The 14,827-nt window shown below is 44.4% G+C and overlaps 1 protein-coding gene across 9 annotated transcripts in view; it reads right to left on the bottom strand.

The window, feature by feature from the left end:
- Nucleotides 1–14,827, bottom strand: part of NEO1 (neogenin 1) — a 178,479-nt gene that overhangs the window by 80,539 nt on the left and 83,113 nt on the right. For all 9 annotated transcript variants that reach the window (XM_036389301.2, XM_036389305.2, XM_036389299.2 and 6 more), the window contains exon 5: nt 14,247–14,383. In XM_036389301.2, the coding sequence (XP_036245194.1) occupies nt 14,247–14,383 (137 nt within the window). The remainder of the gene's footprint in view (nt 1–14,246; nt 14,384–14,827) is intronic.

Below are 14,827 nucleotides of genomic sequence, written 5' to 3'. Positions count from 1 at the left end.
ACCCTCAATCCCAGTTGCCAGCACGCTGCCTCTGGTGTTGTTTAGATCCCTCCTGCCCCCTCCACACAAATCCCCAGCAGGAATCCTCCATCCACCCTGGCACTGCTTGGTGGGAGGATGTGCAGCACTGCTGCCATCACTGGGAACAATCCAGTGTTCCTTCAGGATTTAGGGATGTTTATTCTGGATATAAAGGGTGGATATAGGGCTGAGTCCTCCCTCCACCCAGAATGACACCCAACACCTCAGCAAGAAGTGCTTTATAACTGGAATGTGGAATATGGCACATTTCCCACTTGTATTTTCTTCCTTGGGTCTTTCAAAAACTCAAATCTTAAAAGTTTACAATTATTCCAATAATTTTGATACGTGAAGATTAAAAAACAACAACAATAATAATAATAACAACAAAGTGGCCCTCCCTGGATGTGACAGCACCCTGGATCCCCAGGTGCCTTCCCCAGCCCTGCCCCTCTGATGGCACTGGGTGGACATTTATGGAGCAAATCCCATATTTGAGAGGTGACTGTGGCCCCTCAGCCCCTTCTCCAGGGCAGTCACAGCTCTGAAGGGACAGATTATGGGATGCATATTCTGAAAAATCAATGCTGAAGTGTCTCACACTGGGCACTAAAACAGCTGGATACATTTCCTCTTAATTTTTCTGTGTCCCAGTCAATTTTTTAAATGGATTCAATGCCACTTCATTTCAGCAGAGAGCAAAAATACATTCATTAGTGGTTATGAATGATTTAGGTGCCATGGAGCTGAATACCAAAACAGGAATAAATATGGATTTGAACCGAGCAGTATAAATAAATCATGGGACTATCCCCTGAATAAGGAAAAATAGCAAATATTGAATATTTTCTCAATAAAGTAGCACTGTGAAGTTTGTGCAGTGCACAAGGCAGTGAGATCCTGGGGAGAAACAGCAGGAGAACACGTATTTAAGAATTTCCTAACTCCATCCCACAAGAAGGGGAAAGAGGACGTGACAAATTAAAGGCAGCAAGCCTTGACATCCCATATCTTTGAATATTTCCCAGTGCAGCCCTCCCAGTGAGGGGGTTCATTTGTGTGTTACAGACTCCAAAGGCCAGCAAGGACACACATTTTAAGATTATTTCAAATATGAAGCTGTTTGTTCACTGAATTCAGATTGCCTCTGATCATTTGGGGAAAAGACAAACTAGGGCTGGGAACAGTAAAAATAATTTATGGGATCAACTAAGCCCCTCTCATGTTCACCAATAGCTGCTGCTGGATCCAGGCACATCCTGGCACTACAAAAAATAGCTTTTTTCAGATCAAGTTCAAAAGAAAATACAGAGTTACTGCTTTTCCATATTTTTTGTCTTGTAATGACACAAATTCTTCAGGCTGGCTTTCCACATCAATTCTGATTCCTTTCCAGCTCAGTGAATGCAGGCCCATCTTCACATCAAAGTCCCTTCTAATTTACAAATCCCAAAAATAACCTTAATTACAACCCACTTCAATAACAGCTTGTGTGTAAGGAGCCAGCAAACAAGACTCTGCAGCCTGAAAAGAAACAACTCCAAGGGCTCAATAAAGGCCCAGATAAACATGACTGGCATAGTGGGGGAGTAAGGGGGGACTGGCTCAGCCTTTCCCATGAAAGCTTGGAGAAGAAAAACCAAATAAATTTAACAGATTGGCACAAAATAAAGAAAAAAGGTGCTGTTCTTCTCAGAGGCATGGCATGAGGGGGATACAAGATGTTGACATGGAGTGAGAGAGGAAAATGGAATAATAGAAATCTATGGGGGATTGATAAATAATGGAGAAACCACAGAGGAAACCCCAATCTGCCTGGAGAACAGGACATGACCCAGGGGAAATAAGAACTGTTCTGACCCTTTCCTTAAATCCCCTCAGCCATCTGCCTCTGGACACTGGCACAAGATGGGATCCTGCAGCAATCCCTGCCTGGGGCCAGAGCTGCCACCATCCAACAGGAGCTCCTGGGGGGCTCTACCAAAAGAGATTCTCATTTCCCTTTGACTTTTTTTTATCTTCAAATATGTAAAAACATTTTCTTGTTTGGGGTGGGTTTATCCTTTGCTCTAAGCCATAAAAACTCCTTCTAACTAACACACCCTTTGCCTCCTTGGTTAGCCAGTGAGACTGGCTCAGCAATTCTTTACTTCTGTATCAGAACTTGCTTCCATCTCTATTCCTCCTTTATATTCTACATTCAAAAATCTTTCTGCTAAACAGATATATCTGTGAGACTTTCTTGTCAAACTTTCATCCTCCCCACACAAATGGATTCTAACCACTGAGGTACAGAAAGATACAAAATAAACTTGGAGCAATCTGTGTAAACTGTGCCATTCACTGCACAAAAATATTCTAATTGATCATTCAGCTTTCCACAATTACTGAAGGTGGAATCTGAGGCTGTTTCTTGTCACACAGGTACAAATTTGCCTTTACATTCTCTTATGTTGAAACCTGGCCCAGCACACGAGGCCAGTGAGAGCAACAGGAACTCAGGAAAGCACAGACCCCAGTAATGCTTTTTTCTTAAATAAAATCCAGTAATTTGGGTAAAGGTAAAGAAATTGAAACAGGTATTATGGATCAGGTGCACACCTCAAATCCAAGGAAGTTTTTCATATTTAAAGTTTGTGATATTCTAGAAAAGAATTTTTCTCTCAAAGAGAGACTGCAGAGCATTCACACACTTTAACCACAAACTAGTAACAGTGAATAGATTAGGAAGTTCTAAGAGTCTTCAGATTTCACATTAGTAAATTAAAGTGACCACTTTAACAGGAGCCTCCTTATAAAAACACTGGTCAATAATTCTAAAATACTATCTTAGAAAAGTATTTTTGGCAAGGTGGTACAACAATAGATCCCTACAAGTGAAAGATGTTTTTCCAAATGACATTTTACCCATCTGAGCTGTTCCAGGCAAGCCAAAGAATCCTTTAGGTTGGAAACAACCCCCAAGATTGAGTCCCACCATCACCCCAGCACTGTCAGATCCATCACTAACCACAGCCCCAAGTGCCACATCCACGATTCAAATATCCCCTTTAATCCCTAAGATTTTCCTGCACTTCAAAGAATTTTCTCTTTTCCTTGGAAAACAACAATTACAATTCCATGTGAAACTAAAGAAGCCAAGTTCCAGTTTTCCAACAGAACCAGCTTAACATTTGGACCCACAATCCTTTCCCCAAGTCCTCCAAGTCCTGAAGGAACATTACTGTGGTTGATGTGATGATGCAGAGCTCTGCTAACAGCACCAGCAGCCCATGGAAACCTTTTGGAGGCTCCATAAAAGCTTTTTCCATGTGCTCCAGCACTTGTTTACACCCAGGGGAATTTTCCATGAGTTCCCAGGTTCATTGTGGAAACCCTCACTTCTCCTGTGTGTCTGCCTGGACCAGCCCAGCTGCACTCTGAGCAGCAGGGAGATCAGCAGCTCTGCAATCACCCCTCTAAGGGTTAATCACACTAAGCAGGGAGATCAGCAGCTCTGCAATCACTGCTCTAATGGTTAATCACACTAATGATCGTTTAAGCAAATTAGCAGAGCAAGAAGCATGCACTGTGCAGATGAGTGTGTGACTGGGAGCAAAAGCACAGCCAGTGCCAAGGACAGAGCCAAAGCTGCTCCAGCCCAGAAATCTGAGCTTGTGGAACTGAGCCTCCTCCCCAGCCCCACAAAGCCTCCAGTGGTTCTTTCCTTCCCATGCAAATTCCCAGAGAGCAAAGCAAAGTTTCAGCCAATTACTTAAAGCACAATGATTTGAGTCTTATGGTTTCTTCTGAAGCCAAGAGAACATACCAGGATGGTGGTAATGAACTCTTATTTTTCTGGAAGCACCTTCCTAAAATACAGTTTCTTCTCTATGTGGCATCTTAGGATGTGCTACAGGAAACAGGCAAAATATAAACACTATAAATCAGAGCTACGTTAGTGCTGACATTGTCAGTAAACAAAGTTATTAATTATACATGTACTGAGAAAGCTGAAAAAAATTATTTGCCCAAAGGGAAAAGGAAAGGCAAAATTATATTTTAAAGATTCTCCAAAGCATGGCACACAGCTTATAGTAAATCATTAGAATTTAGTGAAATGTTTGTTCTGCAGCCCTGACTCAGCTCTGAGCTGTGAGCTGCTATAAACTCACCTCAAAAGAGACTTTCAGTACAGCAGAGTGACATATTTGAAGTCCTACTTCAGCTTCTTTGGTTCCTCCCTGTGCACAAAGCCTGCCTGAGCTCCCTGGCCAGCAGCAGCTCCATCCCTGCCAGAGCCATGGGCTGGTGGGGAAGGGACCAGTTCCAAGCCCTCAGAGCCCTGCCCAGCCTGGCCTTGGGCACTGCCAGGGATGCAGGGGCAGCCCCAGCTCCCCTGGGCACCCTGTGCCAGGGCCACAATTCCTCACTCACCCAGTGGCACACACACCAAATCCATGGCTCTCCAGAGGATGGGATCACCAGGGCAGGCTGTGATGCTTTGCACAAGCCCAGGCAGATGTTCTGTTGCTCTTTTCTTGCTCACCTCATTTCCCTTTGTGCCTTCCTGCAGTTTCCAGCAGGAGCTGCTCCATGACCCTGCTGGGCACTGAGGTGGCACTGACTGCCCTGTGCCTCCCAGGGTCCTTCATGAACATTATTCCATCAGGATAAACAAATATTAATTTGAGGTTGGAGCTCCAAAACACTACAGAGCTCCCTGAGTTACAGAACACAAAGCAGAATTATTTCCAATGCTGCCAAAATTGTTGCACCTCCTTCAAGTCCCATTCCACTCTGCCACCTTGCTATGGAACAAATGCATTGTCCTGCTCCTTGGGCTCACTGTCCAGCTCCTGACAGACAAACAGCACTTTTATGGGAAGCTTTGGCAACTTGCAGGCAATGCCAAGAGAAATCCTGAGTAATCCTACATTCTGTGCATTAACCTGTCAGTAATGGGGGGGTTCCAGGGGGCCTTTCAAGTGTTGTAACTCAGGAGGAGCACAAACCCCCTTTTATTCAAATTGTGTTCACAGGACCAAGTGCTTTACTGAAGGCAAAAGCATCTGATGTGAGAGACACAGCCTGGGGAGTGGCACTGCCAGAGCATGGGGTGCTTTGAGGTACCACAGTACAGCAATTTATATCCTCACCTGCAAAGGGCTTTGTTTCATGTTATACTGGGACTACACTTAAGCTCCTAAGGATGTGAAAATAGAGATCACAGATCCAACTTCTGAGTCAGCACTTGAACACAAACAAGACCAGCAGAGCTGTCAGAATTTGGCACTGGCTAGAAAAATATTCAATATAAAAATAATGTTCTGCCCTTCATTAACCATTAACCAGCCCACTTTGAACCAGGTTTCCTTCTGTGAGCATCTTAGATCCTGTTCCCATTTCCCTCCAGTCCTGCCCCCAGCCCCTCTGTGCAGAGGGCACCTTGAGGAGCACAAAACACCTTTATTAGGCAGCTCACACCTGCCCCCAAGGCTTCCCATCTCCTCCAGAACTCTGCCAGTGTTGAAGCTCCCCTGGCATCATAACCAAACCCTGTTTACTCCAGGAACCCAAACTCAGCCGTGGTTTTCCTCTAATTCATTCTCCTCACGAAGACAAACTAATTAACTGCAAGACTATGTAGGGAATCAGCCACCACAGATAAGAGCCCTCCTCCTTCCCACAAATTACTGGATTGTTTCATCTCTGCAACTTTGGGAGAAACTTCCCTGCCAAGGACTAGAGCTTGGATAATGAGACATCCAGTAATGGCAATAATCTGGCTCCCATTAGAGAAATCAATTATCTGCTGGATGAGAGTCAGCTTAACCATCATAAAAATTTAACTTGAAAGAAAGTATATGTTCTCTTTATGGTATGGACTCCCTCTCAAGACTGATTGATGTGTGGTGTTCCTCAGCATTTCAACTTTAACATCACCCTCAGTTTTCATCACGAAATTTGGTGGTGTGAAAACAGTGCAAAAGTTTCTGCTGAAATGGAAAAAAAAAATTTAAATCCCATAAATTCAAAAATTAAACTTGGAGCTTGGTTCACCCAACTAAAATGGAAGGATGACCCTGATGAACAGAGAAAAGTACTCAACATTTAGGGCACAACTCCTATAAAAAGAGTCTCACTTGGAGGCAAAAGGCATTTTAATGAGCTGCTTAGTTCACACATTCACATTTCTTGGAAGTCTCTGGCATGTGCAACTTAAAAATTACTACTGAATCTTTCAGCTTTTAGTTTGCAATTGAAATTCTGTCATCTCCTTTTGATGGGGAGTAAAAGCAGTATTAAACCCCTATAGCTTATCTCTAGTACATACATTTACTGTGTCCTTGAATCCTTGAAAGCATCCAAGAGCACTTGGGACCATGAGCCAGCTGGGCTTACCTTTCCTACAGCACTGTATGAAAAACACACTGCAAAAAGAGTAAATCCTGGGCTGGGCAAAGCCTGTTCCAAACTAAAAACCACATTTTTATTTTAGAGACCAAAAGGAAAAAAAACCCCATCCTTAAATATAAACCCTGGGCAAAACCCTACATTTTGTAACTGCCTGTCTAGGCCAAAGGCAAAGCCTCAGCTTTCTGTTTTAAAAGCCATTTTGGGGGAAAAGGATTTCTGTCCCTAAAGCAGCAGCTGGTTCCAATCCCTGTTAATATGATCCTCATTTATTAGAAACTCTGCCTGAAAGAGAAAGCTGCCTTTACAATTCCCTCAGTTCAATATCAGTTTCGACATTGTAGATATTTAAGACACTGCTGCTTAATTTAGTAACATTTTCATTATCCCCAAGGATTCCTCAAGAACATTTACAAGGAAAACCATTTGTGTGAATTCTAAGGGTTACTGATCATTTGGTTTTGTCTTTCTTAATGGGTTTTTTATAAATATATATAGATATATATCTCACAAAGAGGTTTTTTTTTTAATTCCACATGTATCTCATCTCCCTGGCATGTGCAGTTCTGGATGTTACCTCCCAAATCCCCACACCATTCCACCATGAACACCCATCCCAAAGGATCTCATCCCTGTCCTCATTCACTCCTGCCCATCTGGGGGCCGTTCTGTAACTTTTTCAGCACCACAAAAATCCATTTGAAAGCTCTGCAGCACCTCTGTAACACAAGACAACTTTTCCAGATATAATCACACTTGGAGCAATCTTTGTAAACTGTGCCATAACTGCACAAAAATCTTCTAATTAATCTTTCACCTTTCCAGAATTACTGAAGGTGGAATCTGGGGCTGTTTCTTCCCACACTGCACAGGTACAAATTTGCCTTTACAAATACAGGGAATTTGCCTTTACAATTACAGAGAATTCCAGATGTTTCATGTACAAGAACCTCACGATTAAATATTATCAGATCTTTGGAAAAGAGACTTTGGAAGAGGAAAAGCCTCCCTTGCAGCAGGATTATCTGGGGGCTGCACACCCCATGGTGCTGAGGATGGTCCACATTTACTGCAGTTAATAATGAACCAGAAGAATCATAAAGAGGGGCTGCACATCATCCCTGGGATGATCCTGGGACCATCCCAGCCTCCTCCTGGCCACAGGGACCCACCCACTGACCAAGGCACACCCAGCAGCTGCTCCTGCCCAGCCTGAGCCCAGGAAAGGCTGGAAATCCTCCCCAGCAGCCCTGAGCTGCCAAGTGCCCCCTGCCTGGGGGAGATCATGGCCTGGGAGGGCTCAGATCATGGCCAAGCACAGATCATGGCCTGCAGGGCTCCCCTGAGCTGCTCCTACAACACATTTGACATTTCCCTGCTCTCTGACACCCCCACAGAATGTTAAACATCTGCACTGCTACCAGAGAATGCTCCCTGAAATTCCAGCAAAGCTCACTGGTGACTTTTGGAAATGCTGCTAAAGAAAACAAACGTTGGTGCCCCCATTGAGGACCAAGGCAAGCTCTCTTCCACGTGTCAAGGGCTGGACAAATGTTCCTCCTGCTCTTACAAAAACATCAAGACAGACCAAGAAACCTGAAAACTTACAACAGTCCAGCTACAGAACAAGATTTGGACACTGAGCAGGAAAAGCAGAGGCAGTTGAGCCCAAGCCTGTGGAACAGAAATCAGGACACAGTGTTGAACACAGGAGTGGGACCTCTGCATGATGCAAAGAACATCTTGGGGAAATTTACCTTTAGTATTAAAAATTACACCTCTGCTGAAGATGGGCTTTTCTGGTGTCCAGGTACAATGTGAACAAGTGATGTAGCCTTAAAATGACACTCCCCTGTCCTTCCTCTCCCATGTCCCTGAAGATCTGTGTATAACTTTTCCACCAGCAAGCCTTGCCTTGAATACAAATGTGAGAGGCAAAAATTCCCAGTTAGCTGAATTCACAAGTGAACTCCCTTCACATTAAACTACACCAAGGAGCAAGAATGAGGACTTTCAGAAAGCCTTTTCAGACCAACAGTGAAGTGCAGTGGTAGAGACCCAAATTCCAGGGAGTTCAGCTCCTCCACCATCCACACCAGACTCCTGGACTCTCTGCCCTTGTTTGCATCACCACAGAAAAAAGGTCTCTAATTACTCATTACATTTTCAGGGCAAGAAATAACTCCTATGAAGCCAAGGTGTTTTCCTTCCAAGAGCTTCTTCAAGCAGCACATTCTGAGACCCCCAAAAAGGACAATATTTTGTCCCCCACGTGAGCCTTTGCCAAGTTCAGGTTCATGCAGCATCTCCTGAATCTCTAATTGAGGAGCAGCCCATTATCAAATACAGACTGAGCTTAATTAGAGAGGGAAATCAATGAAGTTCATCTCGAAGGTATGAGAGAGGTCTGAGCAATTTTCAGTGATGGTTCAAATTTCTTCCCTGGAATTGTTTTCAATAATAATGAAAGCTTAATGCAAAAATAACAGTTAACCAGACATATTACTCTGCTGCTGCAGGATTTAATGTGCTTTGCAAACAGCTACAATTTCTGGGGCAGGATGGCATCAGCTTTTATCAAAGCAGCTGCCCCAGAGAACCCTGGAAAACAAGCCCAGGGTTCTTCACATTCAGGCTCTTCCTTCTGCAGCTGTCCTGGTTCTGTTTTAAAGAAAGTCTTGACTTGCCTCACACATCCTGGCACATTCTCATTTTATTTTAATAACAAGTCATATGTTAATAGATGCATAATCACAACTAGTTTTTTAAGCCAAAATCTCCAATTAAAAATTTAAAATAATTACATGCCATGAGTAATCCGAGTACTAGAGACCCCAGCAAGAGCAAAGGCAGCAGGGAAACCAAGGTGAGGCAATCCTGCCCACCCCCCCAGAACACAGCAATCACTGTTCTTGACACTGCAGGACCAACACTCAAAAATACCCCATTTTCTGCTGGAATGAGGCTTTGCCATTGCTGTGAGCCTTGTCAGCTCTACTGAAAATATTTCCAGCACTTCCTTCTAAAGCACAAAGTGGACAATTCCATCAAAACATTTCTGCATTTGGTTTTTTCCACACAATTTGCTCTGGCAGCATGAACGAGGTCGTGAGCAGCCAGTTGCCACATGCAATCTCTGATTTATCATTACAGATACCCCAAAAGAAGCTTCTTTTTTATTTTTAAATTTAGTTACATTCACACAGTCAGACATTTCATGTATAATACTTAAGATGCACTATCAGACACTGAATGCTGTCCTAGACAACTCAGAAGTTGATTTTCTGCTATTCCAAAAACTCACTGAAAGGCAACAACAAGCAACAGCAAAGAGCAACTCTCACTCTTCTCCCACAAACACAGGGACTTATTTATTTTAGAGGCTTCAGACCTGCCATGTCAATTTTACAGGAGAATGAAAATGGATTATTTTTTTTGGTTGATGATTTTTCTGGTTCATTATTAACTGCAGTAAATATTTCAACAGGGAGAGCAAGTCCCCCAAGCACCAAGGCAGGCCACAGGAAGGCCCTGTGGTGACCTCACTCAGCCCCAGCCCCTGCACAAAGCCCCAGGGTGCTGGGCACAGCCATAAATTTGAAATATTGCCCAGATGAAGGCTGAACTTGTGACCTCCCCAGTATTTAACTGCCACTCTGGCTCTCCCAGGCTGAGCACATGAAATACAGTAATAACTACCTGTTTGCCCAGCTCTGCTGTCATCACTTCCCAACCTTATCTGAGGGAAATGCTCCAGATTCTTTCATGCCTGGGGAGAGCAAAACAAATTTTTCCAGTGCTCTCAATTCATTACAGGTGTTGTAAATAACCTGGTAGCAGCACCCACAGTGAGGGGACAGCACTGCCACCACAGCCAAGAGAGAGGTGACTTTTCAGGCTCCAAATTCTTGCCTCCACCATGGGAAGTGTCCTGCCCTTGCTTGGCCTGGGCTGTGGGGACCTGTTGGATTAAGCCCTTTTCTGACCCAGAGATGGGGCAGCTGAGAGGTGTTTTATAAACTTTTATCCATTTTCAGTCTCATGTGAAGGGTGGGACAATAGAGATGTCATAATTCACACCACCACAATCAGAAGCCAACTATTTCCTAATTACATTGTAAGTGTTTCTGGGCCTATCAGCTTTTGTCACACCATGCTGGAAATGCTTTAAAGCCAATAATCTAAAATGCATCTTTCATCTTTCTATTTCTCCAAAGTATCTGGTTTTACTTGCAAGGTCATCCTTTGAAACTTGTTTCTGGTTCCATTTCTCTCTCAACAACGTCTGTCCTATTCCATGGCATTTCTCAGTCAGCATTTCTTATCTCAGGGTGTGCATACAGATATGTGAGACTTCTGTCAGGCTGTGAGAATTCTCTCTCTACAAATCCATTTCCCACAGTGCTCCCTGCATTTGCACCCCAGGAAAACTGAGGAGGTCCCTTTGCCCATTCTGTGACACTCTGGGTACAAAGGTGCCCACGTTTTGTCCATTCAGTGTTTGGCCCTACCCCAGGTGTGGGCAGGGTTATGTCCAGCTTTAGGGGCTGGGATTATGGGACTGTCTCAGCCACAGCTTTCCCTGGGACATTCCCTGTTCTCTCCCACATGGAATCACTTCTCAGATGCACCAGGCAAGGGTTCAGTGTGTGACCAGTGGGTCCATGACATCTCCAGTTTGCAGGTACACAGAATCCCTGAATGGTTTGGGTTAGGAGGCCCCTGACAGGTCACCACATCCACCCCTGCCATGGCAGGGTCACCTTCCACCAGCCCAGGTTGTGCCAAGCCCCATCCAACCTGGCCTGGAACACTTTCAGGAATAGGGCAGCCAAAATTCCCTTCCAAAGGTAAGGAAATTTCTTGACTCTACCTCCCAGATACACAATGCAAATAAAGAGACTGAGGACAGAAATTTGTGTAGAATTCTTCTGGACTCTTCAGTACCTTTCCAGTCAAGTTAAAGGCCATTTTCCTGCTTCAGTCCTTCTGGGATGTATGTAGGGGAACAAATCCCAATCATTTTTAAACCCAGCATGAGGGCAATAGAAGGCTCCTCTAGCACCTCATATTTATGACACAGGGATTCAACTATTCCCAGGTATGTGAAACTGGGGATATCCTAAAGTGTCACCAGAAGGATCTGAGGAACTGCACTGAAGGTACCACTTCTCCCAATTGAAAATGTGCCAGAAGTAACAGAAAACACCCCAGGAACCCCCAAGACTGGTGGGTGTACAATGCCATATAAACTGGAATAAGCTTTCCCCAAGCACTCCCTAGCACCCTACACAAACCCAGGGTAAAACTCAGGTATTTTCCTGCCATTTTCCAGCACAGCCCCAGTGTGACACACCTGAGGGCACCCTCCCACCTGGGATGGTCAGGAATTTCATCCCCACTGCCATGGAAGGAGAATTCCAATGGCCAGCACCATGCCAGAGACACTCATTTGCTGGCAGGGTTTTGTACCCTTCTCAGAGGACACAGAAAAGCTGATCAGGGAGCAAAGGGACCTTTAGAGCATTCCTGAGTCCATGCAAAGTCAAAGTTACAAGTGGATAAAGCAGGTTGTTTCTTGCTGTTATCTTATTGCAGGGCTTCCATGCTGTTGTCTCCTATCACACAAGTTCCAAACCTTCTTGGTGTTTCTCATGGGCAGCTCCTCTGAGCACTGACTCTTCCTTCTTCACAAAGCAGCCACTGATTCCAGTTCCCTTCTCAACAGCTCTTTAATAGCCCTCTCTTCTCACTGCTTACAGCTGTGGCCTGGTAAAGTCAGGCCTGCTCCTAATCCTTGCTAATTGGCCCAGCTGCAACTCCTTAGGGGTCACATTACTTTCTACACTATCTTTATTTTCTTCTATTCTGTCCCCCTAACAGTTTCTGCCTGCAAATTTCAGTCAGCCCCTAGCTGGCACTGCCAGGAAAGCTCAGTCAAGAGGCAGCCACAGGAACACCTCTCCAGTTCCACTGCCCTAACACTGCCAAGCAACAGCATCACCCCCTTGGCACAGAATTCCATGTCTAAACTGCCATGGAGAAATGTTATTAGAGGAAAAATGATTGGCTGCCTGAGCACAACTCCCAGTGCAGAGTGAAACCTCTTACAAAAAACAAGGGCTTCAAGGAGAGCTGTAGAAAAATACAGTACCCAAAAATGAATTCTTTGTTTGAAATGCTGCCAGACTCATTTCCAAGAATGGCAGAAAGAACTTAAATTAAGCAAAATCATGCTGTTATTAGGTGGGGAGAGATGACAATTTCTTTGGTCTAGAAGGAAATGATCCAGGGATCAGGTAACAGTTATTCAAGCTATTCAACCCTGCACCAAAGTACAGTAATGCAGAAATACAATTACTCCCTACAGTGACCTCCCAAGGAAAGTAGAATTAAGATTAGAACTAAGAAGTAAAATCAGAAATGTCATATCTGAAATGCAGTCTGTAGAATCTTTAATATATTTTAATACTCAAGCATAAAGGATTTTCTTTCCAGTGCCAGGTGTAACAAAACATCAGCATGGAAGGTCTGGCAGAACTTTCTAAATCTTCACAACCAAATGAAGAAATCCTTGACAATGGTTCAGATAAGGAGCAAAAAAGTTGTCCCAGTTCACTTTCATCCCAGGTGACCTGGCTGGATGTGCTGCACTAAGGCTCCTCTCAGCTTTATCCACAACCTGCTTAATTGCATCATATCATTAATGTTATTAATTGCTGTCACTGCCCATAAAACACAAAGCCAATTCTGTAAAATAGAGAGGCTGGAACTGAATTAAACACAGCACACATGAGCTGTTTGAAGCCATAGTAAAGTGTTCTGAAGCCTGAAGTTTGGAGGTATTTCCCAAGCCAGAGCACCAAATCTTTATTCTTTTGGCCAAAGATACAAGGTAAGAAAAATGTGAGGTTTTTTATCTGTGACCAGATAGAGTCTGAGTGCTTCCTTTTGGTCAGAAAACCCTTCCTTTTGTTTATAGAAAACCCTTCATTTATGGATGTTCAGTGAATAAATTTCTCCCCTCAGAATTACTTTTTAGATCAACTTTGTAGCACCACGGTCCACACTAAACCAAGTCAGGTAAGCTCTTATAAGGACCCTGCACATGCCATGGAACTCCAGAGAAAGAACTGGAAACCCCTGCTAGGGTCCAATCAATAAAAAAGAGATTTCCTCATGCAGTGTAAGAAAGGCATGGAAGGCAAGCTTTCACCTCAATTCTTTCCCACTCCTTACCAAGTCTATTTTCTTTGCTTACCCAGTTTGCTTTATTTACCTTTTTATGCATAGTAAGATGCTTTTTACAACTGCATTATCAATATTTCAGTACTTTTTCTAGTAAAAATAGCTTGCAAGAGTAAGCAAAACAGTTAAACACACAATAAACCAGCATATTACCAAATATCTCTGCTTTTACCTTCTCTCAAGCTCAATGAAAACAACAATGTACTTAAGGATTATGAAAAATGCATTAGAGATGTCCTTTCCAAAGACAGCCAGGTTGCAGGAGCACAGGTTGACTTTCAGATGGGATCAGCCACTCTGTGGCCTTGGCCCTCCTTCAGCTACATGACATCAACCACACTTGATAGATAGAGCAGCTTTGAAGCACCCACAGGTTGTATTATAGGAGCACATTGCTCATTTGGCTATTTAGGAAATCATAAGCAGTTTGGAAATAAATCAGAGTAACAATATTTATAACAGGACTGGAGGGGGCTCGGTTTTTAAGAGGGCACAGAACTGATCACAGAATAAACTTAGATATGTAGGTCTTTAGGTATGTGGAGAAGTGTTCTCTGTGCAAATGGAAACCTCTGACCCACCTTGCACTGCCAGCTCTGCCTGAGCCTCCAGGGTGTCATTGCCACTCTCAGCGATGCAGGTGAAGGTCCCGGCGTCGGCCTCGGTCACATCCCGGATCTCCAGCACCCCCCCTGGCAGCAGCTGGAACCGGCCAGACCTGCGACACAGGACACACAGGGTCACACAGGGTCACACAGGGTCACACAGGGACACAGCATCGGAGCTGGGACACAGGACACACAGGGACACTGCAGGGACACAGCATCGGAGCTGGGACACAGGACACACAGAGTCACACAGGGACACTGCAGGGACACAGCCTCAGAGCTGGGACACAGGACACACAGAGTCACACAGGGACACTGCAGGGACACAGCCTCAGAGCTGGGACACAGTGACACACAGGGTCACACAGGGTCACTGCAGGGACACAGCCTCAGACCTGCAACACAGGACACACAGGGTCACACAGGGTCACACAGGGTCACACAGGGTCACACAGGGTCACTGCAGGGTCACTGCAGGGTCACTGCAGGGACACAGCCTCAGACCTGCGACACAGGACACACAGGGTCACACAGGGTCACACAGGGTCACTGCA

This window comes from Molothrus ater, chromosome 13 (genome assembly GCF_012460135.2).
Source record: "Molothrus ater isolate BHLD 08-10-18 breed brown headed cowbird chromosome 13, BPBGC_Mater_1.1, whole genome shotgun sequence".
Taxonomy (NCBI): domain Eukaryota; kingdom Metazoa; phylum Chordata; class Aves; order Passeriformes; family Icteridae; genus Molothrus; species Molothrus ater.
This window is presented reverse-complemented; position numbering and strand designations above follow the sequence as displayed.